We start from the raw sequence: 19,482 nt of genomic DNA on the forward strand, positions 1-19,482 counted from the left end.
CAAAAAGCTATTTCTTGTTAGCAGCTCCTTCTACAACGTGTTCACTTTATTATCGATGTGTGCCAAGACTGAATCGGGTGCATTGGCTATGTGTTGCTCCAGCCAACCAACCGCCGGCTGCTGTTGCTGCTGCTGTGGTAGTGGCAAAAGGAAGTCAAATAAAAAAAAATGTGTGGCAGTTCCGACGTTATTTTCATTTCATTCCAGTAATCGACCAAGGTTCGCAGCGACGCAGGGGTTTCATATTTTTTCTGGAGCCAAACGATCGTTTGGCCAATGCGCGCTTGAATAATTCGGCGATTTAGTTCTTTTAAAAATATTCGCCGTTGCTTCAGTTCATCCGGTGGCGATAGCGACACTGTCTCCGGGATGAATCGCTGACGCGATGACTCATTATTCTCTGCCATGCAAAATTAATAATAATAATAATTAATAATAATAATAATAATCTTATAAATTAAATTGAAATTAATAGAACATCAAAGCCTGAATAAACTTAACCTCACATTTCATACTATTTCTGCAGTGTCGCCATTTTGCATGCACACATGGGCTACATATTGTATTTACGTAATTAAGAAAATTTTTCTTATTAATTTCAAATCTACAAATTCTGCTGTACCAACCTTCATTTAAATTTTTGAAATATCTTTGATGGTTTAGAAGCAGTGGAGGTTCAAACTTTAAGTTTGCGACTGCACGAAATAAGCTGCGAGCCACTGTAGAGTTTATTCAAGAAGTTTTTTTTAGGCGCCATCTATGTTCGTAGTTTCAAATACGATTAAATTTGCACAGTCTCAAGTTAAGTTTGTTATCGATAGCAAGCATAGTACGAAGTACATTTATTTTCACAACCATATGTAATACAATTGGTAAATATAATATTTTAACAACGTTAATGTCTAAACTTATTTTGATTTTTAGCATTTTGAGCTAATTAGATTTTTATACCTCACATTTCGAACTGGAGTCAGCTATCGATTGCAATCCCGTCGAATTGCTATCAGTTATCGATACCGTGCACTTTGCCGGCCAAAGCCAATGCACTTTGCATTGTCAGTTTATCAGTGTTACACATGTGTCAACAAATACAGTGCGAGAGATAACATAAAACAGCGCTTACAAACACCAACAATGCAGTCACAGCAACGTGCGTCAAATTATTGCCTTACATCGTGCCTGACACATCGCGCAACGCTCATCTCTAATAGAATACCGCCAAAATAAAAATAAAAAAGAAACGTAAGTTTCTAGTCGCAATTGTTTTGCTCATTTGCAAATTACAAAAACTTAGGCAAATGTTGCCGAAATCAAAGAAGCACAAAAACTGTCTGTGGCAACATTTCCGACTAACAGCATTCAAGCCACTGCAATGGCAAATAATAAGCAGCATAATCGAACCACGAGGCGAACGCAATGATGTGTGCGCCGTTATTGCGACCGGCTACGGCAAATCGTTGAGCTATCAATACCCGGCATTCTATCTGAATAAAGTGGTGTTGGTCATCTCCCCCCTTATTGCACTGATGGAGGATCAGGTGGCGGCGCTGAATGAGCGATCGCAGCCCAACGACTGCGCCTGCTTGTTGGGCACAGCGCAAGAGGATCGTGGCATCAAGCAGCGCATCCTGCGGCGCCAGTACAAACTGGTGTATGCCACACCCGAGTACATAACACGCGGCAATGGCCTGAAGCTGTTGCACGATCTGGGCCAGAATCTGGCGCTAATCGCCATCGATGAGGCGCACTGCATATCCAAGTGGGGCCATGAGTTTCGACCCGCCTATCGGCAGCTCCAGCAGCTGCGTGCCGCTGTGCCGCACGTGCGTCTGTTGGCGCTGACGGGCACAGCAACACGGCGTGTGCGTCTCGACATTTGCCAGCAGCTGCAGTTGCACAAACCGTTGCTTCTATGCTGCCCCATTGATCGTGCCAATCTGGAGCTGACGGTGCGTCCGAAGAGCGACGATTTGTGGTCCGATCTGCAGCAGTACCTGAGCTGGGCCACCGAAGCTGCTGGCGCTGTCATCATCTATAACAATACGATTAAGGAGACGGAACTGATGGCCAAGCGGTTGACACAGCTGGGACGGCCGTGTCATAGTTATCACAGCAAATTGCCGCTGGAGCAGAAGCGTCGTCATCAACAGGAGTTCAGTGAGGATCGAGTGCGTTGCATGGCGGCCACCACGGCGTTTGGCATGGGCATTGATAAGCCCAATGTGCGACTGGTGGTGCATTATGGTGCACCCAGCGATATGGAGCGTTACTATCAGGAGATTGGACGTGCGGGACGCGATGGCTTGCCGGCCAAATGTGTGCTCTTCTATGGCGAAACCGATGCGGCATTGCATCAACGTTTGCAGCAGAGTCAAGCTCTGACCGCGGAGCGCAGCGAGGAGTTGCAACAGCTGGCCCGCAGCATGCAGTCTTACATCGAGAGCAACGAATGCCGACGACAGTTCATACTCAAGTACTTTGACGATGCGACGAGCCTATCCAATTGGCAGTGGCGTGGCAATTGCTGTGACAATTGTCGCAAGGCGCGACAGCTGAGGGGACAGACCGAAGATGCACTTCCCACACAATTCGATGTGGGCCGCGAGGCGCGTTTGCTGCTCGGCATGCTGCGCGATGTCAACGGCCGTGTGGGCTACGGCAAACTGATTTTGGCCTTACGCGGATCCCGAAACAAATATGTGAACAGCGCTTGCCGTGAGCACGAGCACTTTGGCCAGGGTGCTCATCGTTCGATTACCTGGTATAAGGCACTCGCTGAGCACCTGAAGGCGATGGGTTACATTAAGGATGAGTATCAGAAGAGTGGAACGAGCGCTTATGGTTACTTAATGCCGCAGGTCACATTGAAGGGTTGCTGCTGGCTGGACAACGATAAGACTGAAGGGACGCTGCTCATTGAGCCAAGTCCACGTTTGGCCAAGCTGCTGTTCAAGCGCAAAAAGAAATCAAAGTCGTCGAAGAGCACGCGGAACAGCAAGGACGATGACTTGAAGCTGGATTGGGGCTCCGATATTGATCTGTCGGAGCTGGATGAAAAGGTGGAGCAACAGCTGGAAGAGCAACAGCATGCTGCAGTTACCGACAATGTTTGGGGACCCGATATTGATATCGATTTCCAGCAAATCGATGCAGCAGTTGCCCAACAGCAGATGACGAAGCTCAACGATCAACATCAGGCAAATCATCATCAGGATCAAGATCTCGCCTCGTTGTTGGCCGATTGCCAAAAGATCTTGCACGAGGAGCAGGAGCATGCGACGCGCACATTAAAAGCCCGCAAACGGGTTTGGGAATACCTCGAGGGCAGCTATCAGAAGATGCCTTTAATACCAAAGTTCAAATACAGTTCGCAACCTCGCAAAGCGAATTAAACACATTTACAACATATTGTTGCTGGATAATTTCTATATTTTGTTGAATCAATTAATCAATCTATGGATCGTTTGTTATACATACTTAAAAGGTACTTACTTAGGCATCAATTAACAATCTTTATATTTACTTAGTTTTATTAGATAATTATTGTTATTTTCAATTGATTGGCATATTGTAATCTTTTGTTACATGTGCGTACAACAATAATATGAAAGTAAGAAAATTGATATAAATTTCCCAAATTTCATCATATTATCAATTATGCCAAGCCCCAAAAGTTTGCCTTTTACAATTTTTATATTTACAACAAAATTTGCAATTTTTTATGGATTCAAATTTTCTTACATTTTGTTAGTTTTTTTTTGTTAGTAAATTGAATATTGACTTTTCAATGAATTTAATTTGTAAGTGTCGCAAATTAACATTTTTAAAATTATATTTAACATAAGTTTAAATTCGATCTTACATGATATATTTTTGAATATAAAGTATATCAAAAACAAACGCTGTCCACAATATTAACGTTTATAAAAATGTTATTAGATAATTATGTACAATTTTGTTATATTTACCAAACTTTTGTTATTTTATAAAGAAACTTATTTAATAAGAAATTTATATAAAATGAAGTGCAATGAAATGTAGAATTTATATTTGAAACCAATTGAAAATCCAGGTTATCATTTATAACATTTTCAATTAATTTGCAATAAAAAATTAATTCGATTCGTTTGCAAAATACTTACTTGAAGTTTAATTATTAATCTTTTAAATAAATCCATTGACTGCGATGTACAAAATATGCAACTAATATGTTTCTTATATTTCAAACTTATAATTTTGTAATGCATTATTTCATAATTGTTTTTCTATTCTTCATAACTCATATTCATATCTCTTGGCTTGTGGGAATATTCATAAAAATTCATCGTTAAAATAATTCAGACATTTAGATTAATTATCTGTCTATTGAATGCTGGAATTTCTGGCTTTGAATAATTTAGAAATGCAATTAAATATTTTGAATTATATATGGATTATTAATTGGTTGTTAATATTTCCCAAGAAATATTTTGCAGCAATTAAATTTTAGTGTATATATATAAATAATTTTTTTGAAAACAGATTTTTAAATTGGACAAACTTTTTCTGCACTGTTAATTCGACAATTGAAGTCAATACATTCAACAACTAAATTTCTGATCACCATTCTGAAGTTAACTATTTGAGAATCGCCGAGAGGGGTGATAAGAATATCCATACTCAATCAATGAGAATTGGAAATTCAATAGTCAAGTCACATTTGCCAAATTACTTTATTATATGTATTGTAAATAAATTCGAATTGTTTCGAGTTTCACAAATATGACAGTTGAGCCTTAGGTTTATTGTGGCGCATCAGTGGACAAATTGTTGCCATCAGCTGTGGCTGGACGACTCTCGCAACTGTCCTCGCCGCTGCTCGTTGTGGAGGCGCCTTCCTCTGGCGAAGTCTTTGCCGCATCGTCGGCTTCCTGCTGATTGTCCGCACCGCCAGCAGCGCCCTGATCGTCCTCAGCATCAGCGCCCTTTTTGTTCTACAAAATGAAAGGCGAAATTATATTTACAATATTGTAGATATCGATGTCTTTATACATTTCATTCACCTTTTTGCGTTTCTTGGGTTTTTCCGCTTTGACAGCATGCAGTTCGGCTTCTTCTTGTTGCGCCGACTTGTAGCTGGGCGGAAAGAACTTGGAAGCCTCCTTGGAACCCACCACAGAGTTGGGACTCACATAGCTGGGACCATATTCCATTAGCAATGGTATCGTTTCGCCTACCACCTTGTTAACCTTCAGGACAATCTTATCCGTGCTTTCGAAAGAGAAAATATTATATGTAATAATACGGCGGGAAGTGTGCTCGACTGTGAGATACCCATTACCCATTGTGAATAAAAGCAATAAAATATACCAAAAATCGCAAATGTTACATTGAAAATATACCACAAAGTACAAAATATACCAAATGCTATATTATTTTTCCCCATACAAAAGTACAAGTATTTCTTAAATAACTTCTACAATTTTTATCTGATTGAGAGCAAATTTTCAGGAATCATAAAAACTATAGTTATGTTATTATTGTATGTACCGAAAATCTCTAGCTTCAAAAGTACGATTTTTATCGGCGATTTTTATGGGCAACCATTACAAGTTGTTTCGAAAAAAAAATAAATAAATTTCTATCTTATATATTCTCCGAGATCTTCAAAGGTGTTCTTACAGACGGATAGACAGACGGACATGACTATGTATGAGGTCGGAGATGTCTCCTTCTGCTTGTTATATACATTTTCTACAAAGTTATAATATTCTTCTAACCTAACTTTGAATGCAAAACTTACGGCACATAAGGCTTGGCATTATATTTGTCCACGGAATTTGCTATGAAAGTGGCAGTCTGTGGATTGTCACTAGAAAAGAAACCATAGAGCGGGACATTCTCTCGACAGGCATCTACCAAATTCATGAGATCCTTCTTCTTATACGCATCAAATGTCATTATAATGTGCGGTGGCTCCGGCGTCGGATCTGGCGGCAAAAATGTCGCAGTTTGTGCACGGAAATACGTATAGATGAGCGCAGCATGAGTGCGTTGATCGCTGGGCACCCAAATGGGTGGAATTTTAATGAGTTTCGTTTCCATGAGCTGCTCTGCTGGGGCAGCTGTTTCAGCTGCTTCGGTTTCTCCTTCAGGTGGCTCCACGGGCTCGTCTGGCTCGACTATGAGGCGAAAATAAGCATAAAACTTGATTGGATAGTAAATGTTGAAGTCAATCAAGATAATAGCTGTGCAAAATATGCTTCGAATAGCCAAGAATATTCTTGCTAAATTGTAAATCACTAGCATTATTAATTTCGAAAATTTGCTTATTCAAAGTCACGGTCAGACAGACAGACGGTTTTTCTACATACCCTCAACCATAACCTGAATGCTGACCTCAATGGGCACTATGAGAGGCGGCAGTATTGTCTCCTCCTCGTTGAACTCATCGGGCGGCTTGATGGTCTCCTTCGTCAGCTCGTGAGCGTATTGATTGAGCACCGTTGGTGGCGTTCCCATTGTTTCCTCCACTTTCCAGAAGCACATGAGCAATTCCTTATCGTACAGATGCTGGATAACATCGCTTTCCAATGGATTTTCTGCTGAAAAATTGACGGTATTGAAATCGCTTTGTGTGATCGCAAACACTTTGCGATCTTTGCATTGTATTTTGAGGGGATCAGCGGGTTCGGAGAGTTTCTTGAACATGTCGCGATTAACTTGCGGCCCAAAAACTGTTATGCCAATATCGGACAGATTCTCCATGATCGTATCCGTTACGTATTTCAAGTATTCAATGCGCTTCTTTTTGCTCTCTTCGAGTTCGATCTTTTCGGCCAGTTGCAACGCTTCGTTCTTGATCTTCAACTGTTCCAGTTCAATCGGTTGAAGTTCGGTGATTTCGAAGCATTCGTGCGGCTCTTTGGCGATCGTTAGCTCCAGTTCTCGTGTGATCATGGCCACGAGTTTGGGCACATCGGTGCCAAACATGATGTTGATGGCTTTGCCATTCTGAAAGTGATAGATAATTCCAATCAATGAAAGGTAATTCCAATAAATTGAGAGGATTCTATTATTCCAATGAATGGAAGAGAGATTTAATGGGGCAATACGAAGTTGTTCCATTACATTAAGAGGCTTCCATTATTGCAATGAATGGAAGGTGGTTACAATGCCAGTATAAAATGAAAGCCTACTATAGGTATTATATTTTAAGGATTGCAACAGCTTCAATATAATAGAATCGAAGGCAATTCCAATGAATGGAATACAAATTAAGTTAATGGTATGCAATTCCAATGAAATGTGAACATTTCATTATTTATGTTTAATGAAATAATTCCGAAGAATTGAAATGAGAAATAGTTTCTCAATTATATATAGTAATGTACTTCCAATGAAGTGAATTTATTTCTATTGGTAATGAAGATAGATCCAAAGATTGGGAATGGAATTGATTGAGAAAGTCTAAAATGATTGGAATTTTAAGATAGATAAGAAACGGCAGGCGTTTTTAACATAGAAAATGGGAAGTAGAAAGTTAGAATGGGAAATTAAAGAAATATAGAAATTAAATACGATTTAAGTGAAATAAATATATGAAACACAAAATTCAGCTATTAAAAACTATTACTGACAATAAATGGAAATAAATAGAACTGCCAGAAATTGTTGTACTTACAAAGCATATCATTGGAAAGGGAATGGAATTGAAAGCTTTAACTTACCGCCACAAACATCCAGGTGGGCTCGCTCTTTTTATTGAATCTCTCCAAATAGGAAATGGAGCCTGCTTTGCACTTATTAAAAAAGCAATATATATAGATTTGGATTAACTGTATGTTGAATGCTGAAATTTCTGGAAACGTACAATTGCTAGCTGGAGATTATCGCCGCCCAGCTCGAGCTTGATCTTACGCAGACTGCCCACCATGCCCAGACAGGGACCACACCACTCCGAATAAATGTCCAAAACTAATTGAGTCAAGATCGGAATAAAGTCTACATATGTATTAAGTGGAGATCTTGTGTCGCTTACCTAGGAGGCCGGGACGCTGAAGAAACTTTTCAAACTCTTCATCGGAACTGATGTCCGCCTGGAGCTGTTGAACTCCTCCCTTCTTGGCCATTGCTTGCGAAATGTCTCTCGCATAATTATCAAATGTTTTTCGCCAAAAAACCACACAACACTACGCTATTGATTAAACTTCGGACGGGGACGGGGGGTTGTCAAGTTAACTCCAACTCCGCGTCATCGGGTAGTTAAAACACAAAAAAACCGGTTTGTAGTCAGAGCAGACATATAAATATATATTTGGGGGTTTGTTTTCCATGCGCCATTCTTTCTCTTTCGCTCAATTGACAGGTAGGAAAAGTGTCGAGTTGTGTGTACTCAACTATGGGATACTTGTTAAAGGTGATACTGAAAAGTTGAACTAATTTTCTTTCAATTTAATTAATTCCAAAATAAAGTAGTTTTCAAAAAAATTCGCAATATTAGTATACCGAAAATAACTTAAATTTACCGAATACTATATTTGGTATATCGATATACTATTATATTCATTTGGTATCTTTTACTGTACAAAATCAGATACCAGATATCTACTATATTTAGTTTATACATATACTATTTTATTCAAAATATACCATAGTGTATAAAATATACTAAATAATGCTATATTTTGTATGTCGGACACAATTACATACAAAATATACTATAGTGTACAAAATATACCACATACGCTATTTGGTATATTGATACACATTATTACATTCAAAATATACCAGATTCCGAAGACTCTATTTGGTATATCGATATGCTATTACATTCAAAATATACCATAGTGTAAAAACCAAAGCAAACGGTTTTTGCTGTATAGAACACAGCAAATTATCAAATTTGAATGCCGTGTCTATAATAATATCAACTTGACAGCTGCTAATTATTCGTATTTGAAGCGTTCAGAAATGCCTCCTTCGTATGTCCGATTCACACAAGCGAATTACACCCTTCGCAGCCCAACGATTGCCGGGTAGAATTAATGGCATGTAAATATGCTGACGAATGAAAAAAAAGAAAATCGATGCGAGTTGCTAATTAAATTATATGGCTGCCATGCACGCCAGTCGCTGGACCCCGCCCTTGCCTTCTTCTCCTCCACCTACTACTGATAACAGCTGTAAATGAAGCACACAAATCGTTGATGGTAGTTTGTTAAGATCTTCTTTTTAAATATCTTTCTATAGCCAGTGCAAAAAACGCATAATACGATAGACGTAATACAAGTTTTGTATATATATGTATACAGTATATACACACACACACATACATCTATATATAAATAGATAGTATAGTAGTATCTAATGTTTACAATTTAAAAAAAAAAATATATGTAATAAACATTAATTAAGTTTAAAATGCTGTATGTGAAGACACTGAACAAAGAAAGTTGAAGGTGGAGAACAAATAGTGGCAAAGACGAAAATAAAGAGATGATTAAGCAAAAGTTGTGGAAACCTTTGTGCTTTATCTTTATGTGTGTGTGTTTGTGTTTGGGGGGAGGGAATGATAATATAGCTTCTGTCCATCCATTCAAATAATGTAACTAGCATCTGCTGCTCAAATAGTTGGTCGTCGTTGTTGTTGGTTTGGTATTTTCATTTTGGATTGATTTGAATTTGAGTGTAAAGCACAAGTGTAAAGCAATATTCCAATTTGTTTATGGTCTGATGAGTGCTTGACTAGAGAGCTGACAGCGTTCTTTGTTTGCAATTATTCCAAGCCCAGCATCCAATTGATGCCCTTAACAATGAAAAAGATGAGCGGCTGCCAGGCCACCAGCCAACGAATCCAGTCCAGCAAACGGCCATATAAGACATGCGGTTTCTCCCAGCTAAACAAAAATGGGGAAAGACAATAATTAGTTATGTTGAGATTGCAAATTACGATGACCAACTTACGGATTGCGAAACATTTTCTGCAGATCGACCTTTTCTTTGCAATACGGACACGTTTGTTTTTTGCCCACAATGCACCAGCCGCGTATGCAAAACTCATGGAACACATGATTGCACGACAGCTTGTAGGTGTTCTCAATGACGCCTTCTTCCTTCTCTGAAACCAGCAATTGATTGCCGCAGACGGCGCAAACATTTTGATCCAAGTGTCGCGTCGGCATGCCTTGCGGCGTATAATACTATTTATGATTGATATACGTTAATTTCACAGCATTTTACAACATTATTGATTAATGCAAACTTACGCCAATGGCTGCTGCCATTTTATCGGAACAAATCTCAGATATATCACGACCCAGAACACCAATGTAGAGGCCATAAAAACAGAACATCAGGCCCACGTCCATCCATGTGTTTGGCGGTTGTGAGAACAAATAGTTCATGCCCAGAAACGAGGCCATTATCACTATATAACCAATGATGCCGAGGCCATAGCTTAGCTTATAGATGAAATAGAACCATTTGTAGACCAGTCTGCAAACCAATTCAAGTATTATTATTATTATTATTAAAGATTACAAATAAAAATATAACTTTGAGTAAATTTACTAGCGCTAGCTGCTTTGTCTTTTGACTAATGCAAGTAAATCAATGATAATAATAATGCTAACTGCAAAGTGTTAAATAAATAGAAATTTTGGATACACTTTGTATCTTAAATGCTGCATAACAGCTCGTTAAATACATAATGTTTGTTGTAGCTTTCAAAAATGGAAAACAAATTCCAAAAAATGAGGCAATAAACTGCAATATGCACTTACGGGCAATGCAACTAAGTTTTAACAGCATTTTGCTACGAATAGACAAAGCTATGGCGCTTAATATCAAATATTCTTTGCAAAACAAATAGACTAATGCTTCAATAATGAGGCAACACTTCACAATGTGCACTTACGTGCAATGCATTTATGTTAAAATTTATTATTCACCTGGGCGTTGTGCCTTGAATGGGCTTGGTCATCGCACGTCGCATCACCAGCGCCGTAATGGTGGTGAAGATAAGCCAAATGATGATGAAACGCAGCCAGACGAAGCTGCACGAGATGATTAGCGGTATGATCCACATGGCAAGCAGTGTGACAAATGCATAAGATCTGTAGTGTCGCTTCTTCCACTCGACGAGTATGATTTGGACAATCACCAGGGTCATGAACAGTATGATGACCATTTCCGAATGCATCGCATCGTGGCCTCTGTGTTTCTCCACCATCAGCTGATGCTCCGCACTGAGCCACAGAGAGTGAGAGCGAGAAGGGAGTCGAGCGAACGAGAAAGAGTGAGATAGCAAGAGGTTGATAAGAATTTTATGTTGGGCTGCACCTTGGAACTAGAAATATATTTACCGCATGCGCTCCTCCGGTGTCATTTCGTCCAGCGACTGTTTGTGAATCGAGTGAAAAGCATTAATAAGGATATTGGTTACTATTGGAATACTGTTACTTACCTTGTTCAAGTCCACGGGCGCATGAAGATCCATGTGTTGTTGGTGCATCTTGTTGTTGTAGGTGTTATGGTTGTAGTAGTTGTTGTCGTGTGCTGCCGGCAGCGCTGGACGTCGACGTCGTCGTCGTTGCAGAATTTTGCCAAAACAACAAACTAGATGTTGTGGTGGTGGTGGCACTTGCAAATTTTGCTACGTTCGCACAAAACAAATAATAATAATAAATGCTCCAAAATATTATTACATATTGTCCCTTATATATATTTATGCAGTGTGTGTGTGTTCTGTGTGCTGTGCTGTGTTCTGTGTGTTTTGCCTATCAGTTGTGCTGGCGTTGCCAGTTCGATGCGCAGGTGCTGCCACTTATCAGAATATTAAAAACTCGGACAATTACAAAAGAAAATTAAAAGCAAACATGTTATCAACAGCATACTGAGACGTTGCTATTTTTTTAATTGTTTCATTAATAATAGTCGCATTCAAGCCAATGAGAAAAATATATAAGCGATTTTAACGTACGTGGCAAGCGTTGCCACGTATGTGCATTCTTGGCAAACATTTGACAACCCTGTAGCTGCTGCCTTGTATATCGATATTGATATAGAATTGATGCAGCGTTGATTTTGCATATTAATCGGTAGTTAACAGCAGTTAGTCGAAGTAGTTGAGTAAACACTAGTTGAATGCAAACATATTGTTATTGTTGTGGGGGAATTTTGAATTAAAATTTAATATAAAAAACCTACACATAATGTCACTGGCAGTGCTGGCACGTGAAGGCCGCAATGCAGCTATAATAATGGGTGCTGGCGATATGATAGCCCAACTGGCGATTGAGAAGAAATCGTTTAAGGATTACGATCTAGGAAGGACAGCGCGCTTCAGTGCAATTGGCTTTTGTATCTGTGGTCCGGTGTTGCGGCGTTGGTACATCAAGCTGGACACTTTGGTGGCCAAAGAACAACCCGTCTTTAAGCGTAGCATTAAAAAAATGGTGCTAGACCAGACATGTTTTGCTCCACCATTTACATTATTTTTGTCGTATTTGGTGCCCTTGGTGAACGGAGAAAGACACACTACTATTGTGCAACGGATACGTGAAGAATATTTCTCGATCATGCAACGCAGCTATATGCTGTGGCCATTGGCGCAAGTGATTAATTTTAGCGTAATACCAATCAACTATCAGGTGTTTTATGTGCAGCTGGTTGCAGTGATTTGGAATTGCTATTTGTCTATTGCGTTAAATAAGCAAAAGTAAGCAAAACATTGTTTAGTTAGTTAATATATAATTTATGCTCGTGCCATAAGAAATAAAAGTCGAATAAACGTATTTTAAACAATTGACAGCAGACAAGAGAATTGAATTTTTACTTGGTGGTGAGAGCACGTGTAAGTTTTCAAACATAAACAAAACTCTTTACGTTAGCTATTGATGACTTGTAGAGCTTACGTATGGAGCTATCGATATTGCAGTGGCCAGTGTCGTGACTAAACATCGCTAACCAGAAAGCTGCGCCTATCGATATACCAATGCAACAGCTGTTTGTTTCTTTTTCAGGCTGCATGCGCGCGTTGTTTTCTTTTGTACCGCCGGCTGTTTTAGTTTTGTTAGTCATCAGCCTTGCTGACTGAAAAATATGGAGCACACACGCGAAATAATCACACTACAGTTCGGCACCTATGCCAATTATGTGGGCGCACATTTCTGGAATCAACAGGTAAGCGAATAATATGATTTCTATGCGCAGATGTTTCCATAAACTTCCTGCATTTGTTTTGCATTCTTTTAGGAGGCGAACTTTGTGTATGATCGCGATGACAATGACAGTCAAGTGGCTGAGGAGGAGCTGCCGCACAATGATGTGTTGTACCGCGAGGGACGCAACGAACACAATCAAACCACATACACGCCCAGGCTGCTTACAGTTGATGTGGGCGGCACTCTGGGCCATCTGCCGATGGTGGGTGAACTTTATGGCAACTACTTGCCGCTGTTGCACGAACAGACAACCGACGATGTGCTGCAACGCACCAAGGAAAGCGCTGAGCAGAGTAAACTGAATACAGATGGCGAGCTGGATGTGTTGCAGCAACCCACAGCCGCCATTTCTGAGTATCAACAGGATTTACTGAAGAATCAAGTCAATTTGGTGGACAAAGATTACAAATTGGCCGAGAGTTGCAACAGCTGGGCCGACTATTTGTATGCACGCTATCATCCGCGCAGCTTCAACGTGCTGCCCGGTTTGACGCGTCAAGCAGATGTCCAAGCTCTGGGCACACATGCAGCGGGCGTTGAGCTGTGGCAGTCGGCTGACTTTAATGAGGAATTTTGCGATCGTATTCGTTTGTATGCAGAGGAATGTGATGGCTTGCAGGGCTTCCAGCTGTTGTTTGACATCGATGATGGCTTCAGTGGCATGGCCAGCAAGTGTCTGGAACACTTGAATGATGAATACAGTCGCACAAATTTGGCATTGCCTTTACACTATCCGCGCAACGTTGGCTATGCACAAGCGGGTGAGTGAAAGATGTCTTTAAGGATCTACTTTGAAGTATTTTACGCTTAACTCTGCGATCTCTTGCAGATCCACGGACCGCACACAACATTCGTGTAGTGAATAGCGTGCTCAGTTATGCACATCTCAGTGATCAGGCGAGCATGTTTACTCCGCTCTCCACACTCTCAACGATATGGCGCAACACTACGCTGCAATCACGACACTTGCCCGGTTTGAAGTGGCAAGTGGATAATCTGTATCAGAGCTCAGCGGTGCTCGCTGCGTTCGTGGACACGGCGACACTTGGCTATCGATTGCGTCAAACGCCTGAAACGTTGTCGCGTTTCTGTCAGCGCATTTGTCCGGCGGGACGCACAATGACAGCAGCTGCAATGTCGCTGCCACTGGACATGCAACACGAGCAACAGGATCTCATTGATTACTTGGATGCGAATGCGAATGGCGAATTGTTGTCACAACTCTCGCCTGGCTGTGAACCGGGCTCGTCGCATCTGCTGCAAATGATTGTCGCACGTGGCATTCCCTTGACACGCCTCAAACGTCCCGTTGCGGAGGCGGGTGAACAGTTGCGCATGGCTGCGTATCGTTGTGACAGCGTATCGCAAATGCTGCAGCTGTACTATCAGTGTGCCTATCACGGCAGCTTGACGCATGCCACGGCCACAACGTTACCGTTGAAGACACAGCTGCCGTTCCCCTATGAAATCTTCGATGCGAACATTTCTAGCAACGGATTTCGTTTGTTGGGTGAACGTGAGTCGGGCACGCGTGTCACGAGTGCGCCGGCGTTGGCTGCGCTGCAGAATTCCTCAAAGTTGGGTGAACATCTGGATGCGCTGCATGCGCAGACGCATCGTGTTCAGCTAGCCAAGTTGCAGAGCTATTCCCAGGCGGCGTTGGAACGCGATGAGTATGAGACGGCGGTGGACAAGCTGCTCGAGTTTCGTGACAATTACGAGGACTCACACTATCTGTAAGGCACAAACACAAACACACACAGACAACCTTGATATTGTGCATTCCTATGTTATATTAGCTTAACAGCTCTGCAAGTGCCTCTGTTATTAGCCCACGCCAGTGCTGTAAACGGTGCTGTTAAAGGACTGCCTGTTAATTGCTCGCATTTGTAAAAAAACAACAAAAAAGCAATTGGGAAAATAAAACGATTGAGAAAATTAATATAAAAAGTTACAAATATATTGTGTATAATTTATAGTGTTTTATCTTTTTAATACTATAAAATTTAAGCCTTAGCTTAATTATCGATAGGCTTGCTTTTCGACAATAGCGTTTACATAGCGGTTACATTGCCAAATTGAGTAAAGGATCATTAAATGGCGAAGACGCGCGAGTTAAAAACCTAACGTACTAGTCGCACTAGGCGCGAGAAAAATTATTAAATCTGATTGTTTAATACATTTAACGACTTAAATGTATTAAATTCGTTTTAAATTATTGACGCGGCAGTTGAAGGGTACCCACAAAAATGCAACCGTAATGCAAGAAACACAATTTTCAAATACCTAAAGCAACAAGTGAAAGTGTATGTGTGTGCTTTCCGTTAGGATCGCTTTAATGGCGGCCAAGTGTTGAAATTGTTGTTGCGCGTGAAGAAATTTTCAAAGCAAGACGAAATGTGTAGTTAATTAATTATTGTATTTGTGATTATCGCAACACAAATATAGTGTTTGCATACGATATGCAATTTTCATACAATGCAAAAGTTCTAAGCAAGCAGCAACAAGTGCGTGTGCGCGAGTGTGTGTGTGTGTGTTCGCAAGGCTGCTTCGTCGGCTCAAGCAGCAAAGTGAATATTAGAAAGAGATGAGTGCAATTTTTTTAACTTTTTGTTTTCGTGGGCTTGCATTTGATGCAGCAAGCAAGTGAAAAATGCATCTGGTGTGTGCGAAAGTGATAGAAAGTGTTGTTGTTGTGGTTTGTGCGTAAGTGCGTGTGAGAAAGCTGCAATGTGTTTTTTTTTTTTTTTTGTTTGTTTGTTTGCTCGCTTTCAAAGCTAGTGCCAAGGAGAATGGCAAGTGATTTAGTGTTTTTTCATTTTTGGTGTTAACAAATTTACCGTTATTTGTGTCGCTTTATAATCCTTATTTGCAATTGTTAATTATTCGTATGAATGCGAAATCTAATTTTAGACAACATACTATTTGCAAAAGTCAGTTCAGCAGTCATTGTTTCTTCAACTCGACTCTAACCAAAGGTCTTTGACAGACTTTTATTTGGTTTTACCAAAACATCAAAAAAAATAAAAATTAGAAGGCAAAGATGTGACGTCAATTTACTTTAGCGTTGAGCTTCCACCATTGAAACAGCTGCATTGACGAGGTAAGTTTCCGTTAAGCATAGAGAACAATAGAATCGTTGGTATATATAGCGGGCGTATGCTTTGAGTTAGGTATCACAACAGTTTTTGGATTTCTCTTGGAAATACATCTGAGAATCAAGCTTTCTTAAAATGCGTGCCATCGTCCTGATTACTCTGCTCGCTCTCGTTGCCGTGGCTGCCGCTCAAGGTCCTCGTGGCGGACGTGGTGGTCGTGGCCCACCACAGGGTGGCCCACAGGGCGGTCCTCCCGGTGGTCGCGGTGGTCCAGGTGGTTTCGGTGGACCAGGTGGCTTCGGTGGTCCAGGTGGTTTCGGTGGTCCAGGTGGTTTCGGTGGTCCAGGTGGTTTCGGTGGCCGTCCAGGTCGTCGTCCATGGGGCCCATGGAGGAGACCACACCACCACCGCCGCACCACCAGCACCACCAGCACTACCAGCACCACCAGCACCACCAGCACAACGGAAGCGACTACCTCGACCGAGGCTGCAACTACTACCACTGAGGCAGCTGAGTCTTCCACAGAGGCATAGACGATTATTGCGCTACACTCCCCTGCTATACATCAGCCTTTTCAACATCTACTTTAAATGACAATAATAAACAAATAGCCGTATTTTGCTAGCATTCAATATATCAAGTTTGTTGTTTTTAATCCCCAAATATCGTAATAACTTGAGGTTGGTTTAAAAAAATTAGTAGCTTTTCAAATAAGCTGGGTTTCAAACTATGAAACCTTGAAAGACGTTGCCCGATTTTATGAGACGTTATGTAAAATCCAATTTTTGGTTCTTTTTAATAACATTAAGTTGCCTAATTTTAAATTTCTTACAAATTTTTTTTCTATTTATATTTAAATTAACTGAACAAATATTATTTTATTTGCTTTATCATTTGGAATCTATTTTTTCACAAAATGTACAAAGCATCGGAGTAGTTTACTTACGAGATTTATTACAAATGAAAACGGATAACTTTAGTTAGTAAACTAATATTTATAAAAATGGGAATATTTTGAAAATTCGGTTTTTTTGTATGTGGATAGAACATACAGATTTGTATTGTCGATTAAACCCCTACAATAAGAAATATTTGGCGGTTTATAAAAAAAGAAAAATGTAGGAGTAGAAAAATGTAGTTTGCCAAAATGGCGCGTAACAGAGAGAAGGACACATCTCCGATCCCACAAGGTTTATATATAATATATATATTCTAAGGGAGCATTAATGGGAGAGTTGATATTGCCATGTCCGTCGGTCTGTCTGTCTTTATGAGCACTTATATCTCACATGTTTAATATCTGCTATATTATACAATTTTATCAGGCAACCCTGCGCCCATAATATAATTTATTGTTTTTTATTGTTGCTGTATATATAATAAAAATAATACAAATTTCTAATCAAGTACGCCTTGTTCTTTTGAGAAGCTATGTCTCATGTTGTTTTCGGCACAGTCACTTTCTTTGACTAAGAATATATTCTACCATCTTATTTTTGACAAAGCTTTTGTTTATAAATTAAATAAAAGACATAAAAGTAATCGGTCTATTACATTCCAAATGTGTGTAGTCTTTTTACTTGCTTCAAATCCCTTAATTCTTGAAAAATTAATACTTTATTTGCTTTTACTAAAAATTGTTATTTGTGAATAAATACAAATATTTGTAAATTTGAATAAAAATGTATTGTGTGACGTCAATTTACTTAAGCATTGAGAGTCCAGCATTGGAACAGCTGCATTAACGAGTTAGCTTTCTATTAAACATAGAAAACAATGAAATCGTTGGTATATATAGCGGCCGTATGCTTTGAGTTAGGTATCACAACAGTTTTTGGATTTCTCTTGGAAATACATCTGACGAAAAAGCTTTATTAAAATGCGTGCCATCGTCCTGATTACTCTGCTCGCTCTCGTTGCCGTGGCTGCCGCTCAAGGTCCTCGTGGCGGACGTGGTGGTCGTGGCCCACCACAGGGTGGTCCTCTTGGTGGTCGTCGTGGTCCAGGTGGTCCCGGTGGTCCCGGTGGTCCAGGCGGTCCCGGTGGTCCAGGCGGTCCAGGTGGTCCAGGTGGCCGTCCAGGTGGTCGTCCATGGAGGAGACCCCACCACCACCGTCGCACCACAAGCACCACCAGTACTACCAGCACCACCAGCACAACGGAAGCGACTACCACGACCGAGGCTGCAACTACTACCACTGAGGCAGCTGAGTCTTCCACAGAAGCATAGGCAATTGTTACTCTTCATCAGCCTCTTCTACTACTTTAAATGTGAATAAAAAAAACCCTTTCTTGCTAGCATTGAAAAAAGTTAACGCCGTTTTAAAGCTTATTTTGGTTATTTAAAATCATCCTTAGAAATTGGGCTACAAATCACAATAATCGGGGTTTCCAAATATAAAGATAGACTAGAATGACTTGAATTCTTTGAAAAAAAAGTACAATCTTGAATAATAACAAATATTTGAAAATTTGTAATAACGAACCGAACGTTTATATTCTGCTTAAGCTAATATAATTTACTTCGGTTCGTGTTCAGCCGCGCTGATTTCGAATGCATTCAATTAAGTCTGTGATCGATATCCTTAGCGAGCTGTCGGCAGTGTCAACGCTTGGCTTGGCTCATTGAAGGGTGGCCTAATTTAAAGAGGCGTCAATTGATTTCACGGCAAGGACGTGCCACAAACCCTTTGTTGTGGCACCTACAATTTTCAAGGATTCCTGTGTGCAGGTCCTTTTGGCTTTGACTACGTGCTGTTGCTGCTGCCGCTGCTGCTGCTGTTTAAGTCCTTTTCTCCCCCATCTTTGGTCTTGCTGTTTGTTGTTTTTTTCTCTTGCTTTGCGAACTTTTCGTTTGCCTAATTTATATGAAAATTTATTGGCAATAAAGCGGCAGTAATTGAAATCTCAACGGGAGTAAATCACAATTTTATGGACTGCCCCGGAAAACAAAGCGGGTTTGTGATAAAGGACCCTGAACTACGGAGTAAGGACTAGCATGGACTAGGTGTGTAACATGATGAGGTTAATAATTCTCTTGTTTAAAGGGTCAGCTGGAGTTCAAGTTGCCACAACCGGCACACATACACACATACCTTTTTGGCCACATTGTTGTGCAAATTAAATTTCAATTTGATTGGCACAATTTCGTGTAGCTCAAGCGGCGTGTCCTTCAAGT

General features: G+C 40.4%; 5 protein-coding genes across 5 annotated transcripts; 3 read left to right on the plus strand and 2 right to left on the minus strand.

Moving 5' to 3' along the window:
* Positions 1–1,298: 1,298 nt before the first annotated feature.
* Positions 1,299–3,392, plus strand: LOC133848785 (bifunctional 3'-5' exonuclease/ATP-dependent helicase WRN-like). Its single transcript, XM_062284479.1, has one exon. It carries the CDS (start codon positions 1,299–1,301, stop codon positions 3,390–3,392), a length of 2,094 nt encoding a protein of 697 aa, XP_062140463.1.
* A 570-nt stretch (positions 3,393–3,962) lies between these two features.
* Positions 3,963–8,253, minus strand: LOC133847301 (uncharacterized). The gene is made up of 7 exons (XM_062282260.1): positions 8,021–8,253; positions 7,853–7,956; positions 7,710–7,781; positions 6,354–6,993; positions 5,783–6,161; positions 5,043–5,250; positions 3,963–4,973 (listed from the first exon to the last, which is right to left on the minus strand). The coding sequence occupies exons 1-7, from the start codon at positions 8,109–8,111 to the stop codon at positions 4,782–4,784; spliced, it is 1,686 nt and encodes a 561-aa protein (XP_062138244.1). The 5' UTR covers positions 8,112–8,253; the 3' UTR covers positions 3,963–4,781.
* A 932-nt stretch (positions 8,254–9,185) lies between these two features.
* LOC133847302 (E3 ubiquitin ligase Rnf121) lies at positions 9,186–11,821 on the minus strand. The gene is made up of 6 exons (XM_062282261.1): positions 11,447–11,821; positions 11,346–11,380; positions 10,932–11,228; positions 10,248–10,476; positions 9,946–10,181; positions 9,186–9,878 (listed from the first exon to the last, which is right to left on the minus strand). The coding sequence occupies exons 1-6, from the start codon at positions 11,492–11,494 to the stop codon at positions 9,758–9,760; spliced, it is 966 nt and encodes a 321-aa protein (XP_062138245.1). The 5' UTR covers positions 11,495–11,821; the 3' UTR covers positions 9,186–9,757.
* A 255-nt stretch (positions 11,822–12,076) lies between these two features.
* LOC133847303 (mpv17-like protein) lies at positions 12,077–12,799 on the plus strand. The gene has a single exon (XM_062282262.1). It carries the CDS (start codon positions 12,195–12,197, stop codon positions 12,702–12,704), a length of 510 nt encoding a protein of 169 aa, XP_062138246.1. The 5' UTR covers positions 12,077–12,194; the 3' UTR covers positions 12,705–12,799.
* Positions 12,800–13,004: 205 nt separating this feature from the next.
* Positions 13,005–15,163, plus strand: LOC133847300 (protein misato). Its single transcript, XM_062282259.1, has 3 exons — positions 13,005–13,164; positions 13,237–13,966; positions 14,035–15,163. The coding sequence occupies exons 1-3, from the start codon at positions 13,084–13,086 to the stop codon at positions 14,943–14,945; spliced, it is 1,722 nt and encodes a 573-aa protein (XP_062138243.1). The 5' UTR covers positions 13,005–13,083; the 3' UTR covers positions 14,946–15,163.
* The last annotated feature ends 4,319 nt before the right edge of the window (positions 15,164–19,482 follow it).

Source organism: Drosophila sulfurigaster, chromosome X, assembly GCF_023558435.1.
Source record: "Drosophila sulfurigaster albostrigata strain 15112-1811.04 chromosome X, ASM2355843v2, whole genome shotgun sequence".
Lineage (NCBI taxonomy): Eukaryota > Metazoa > Arthropoda > Insecta > Diptera > Drosophilidae > Drosophila > Drosophila sulfurigaster.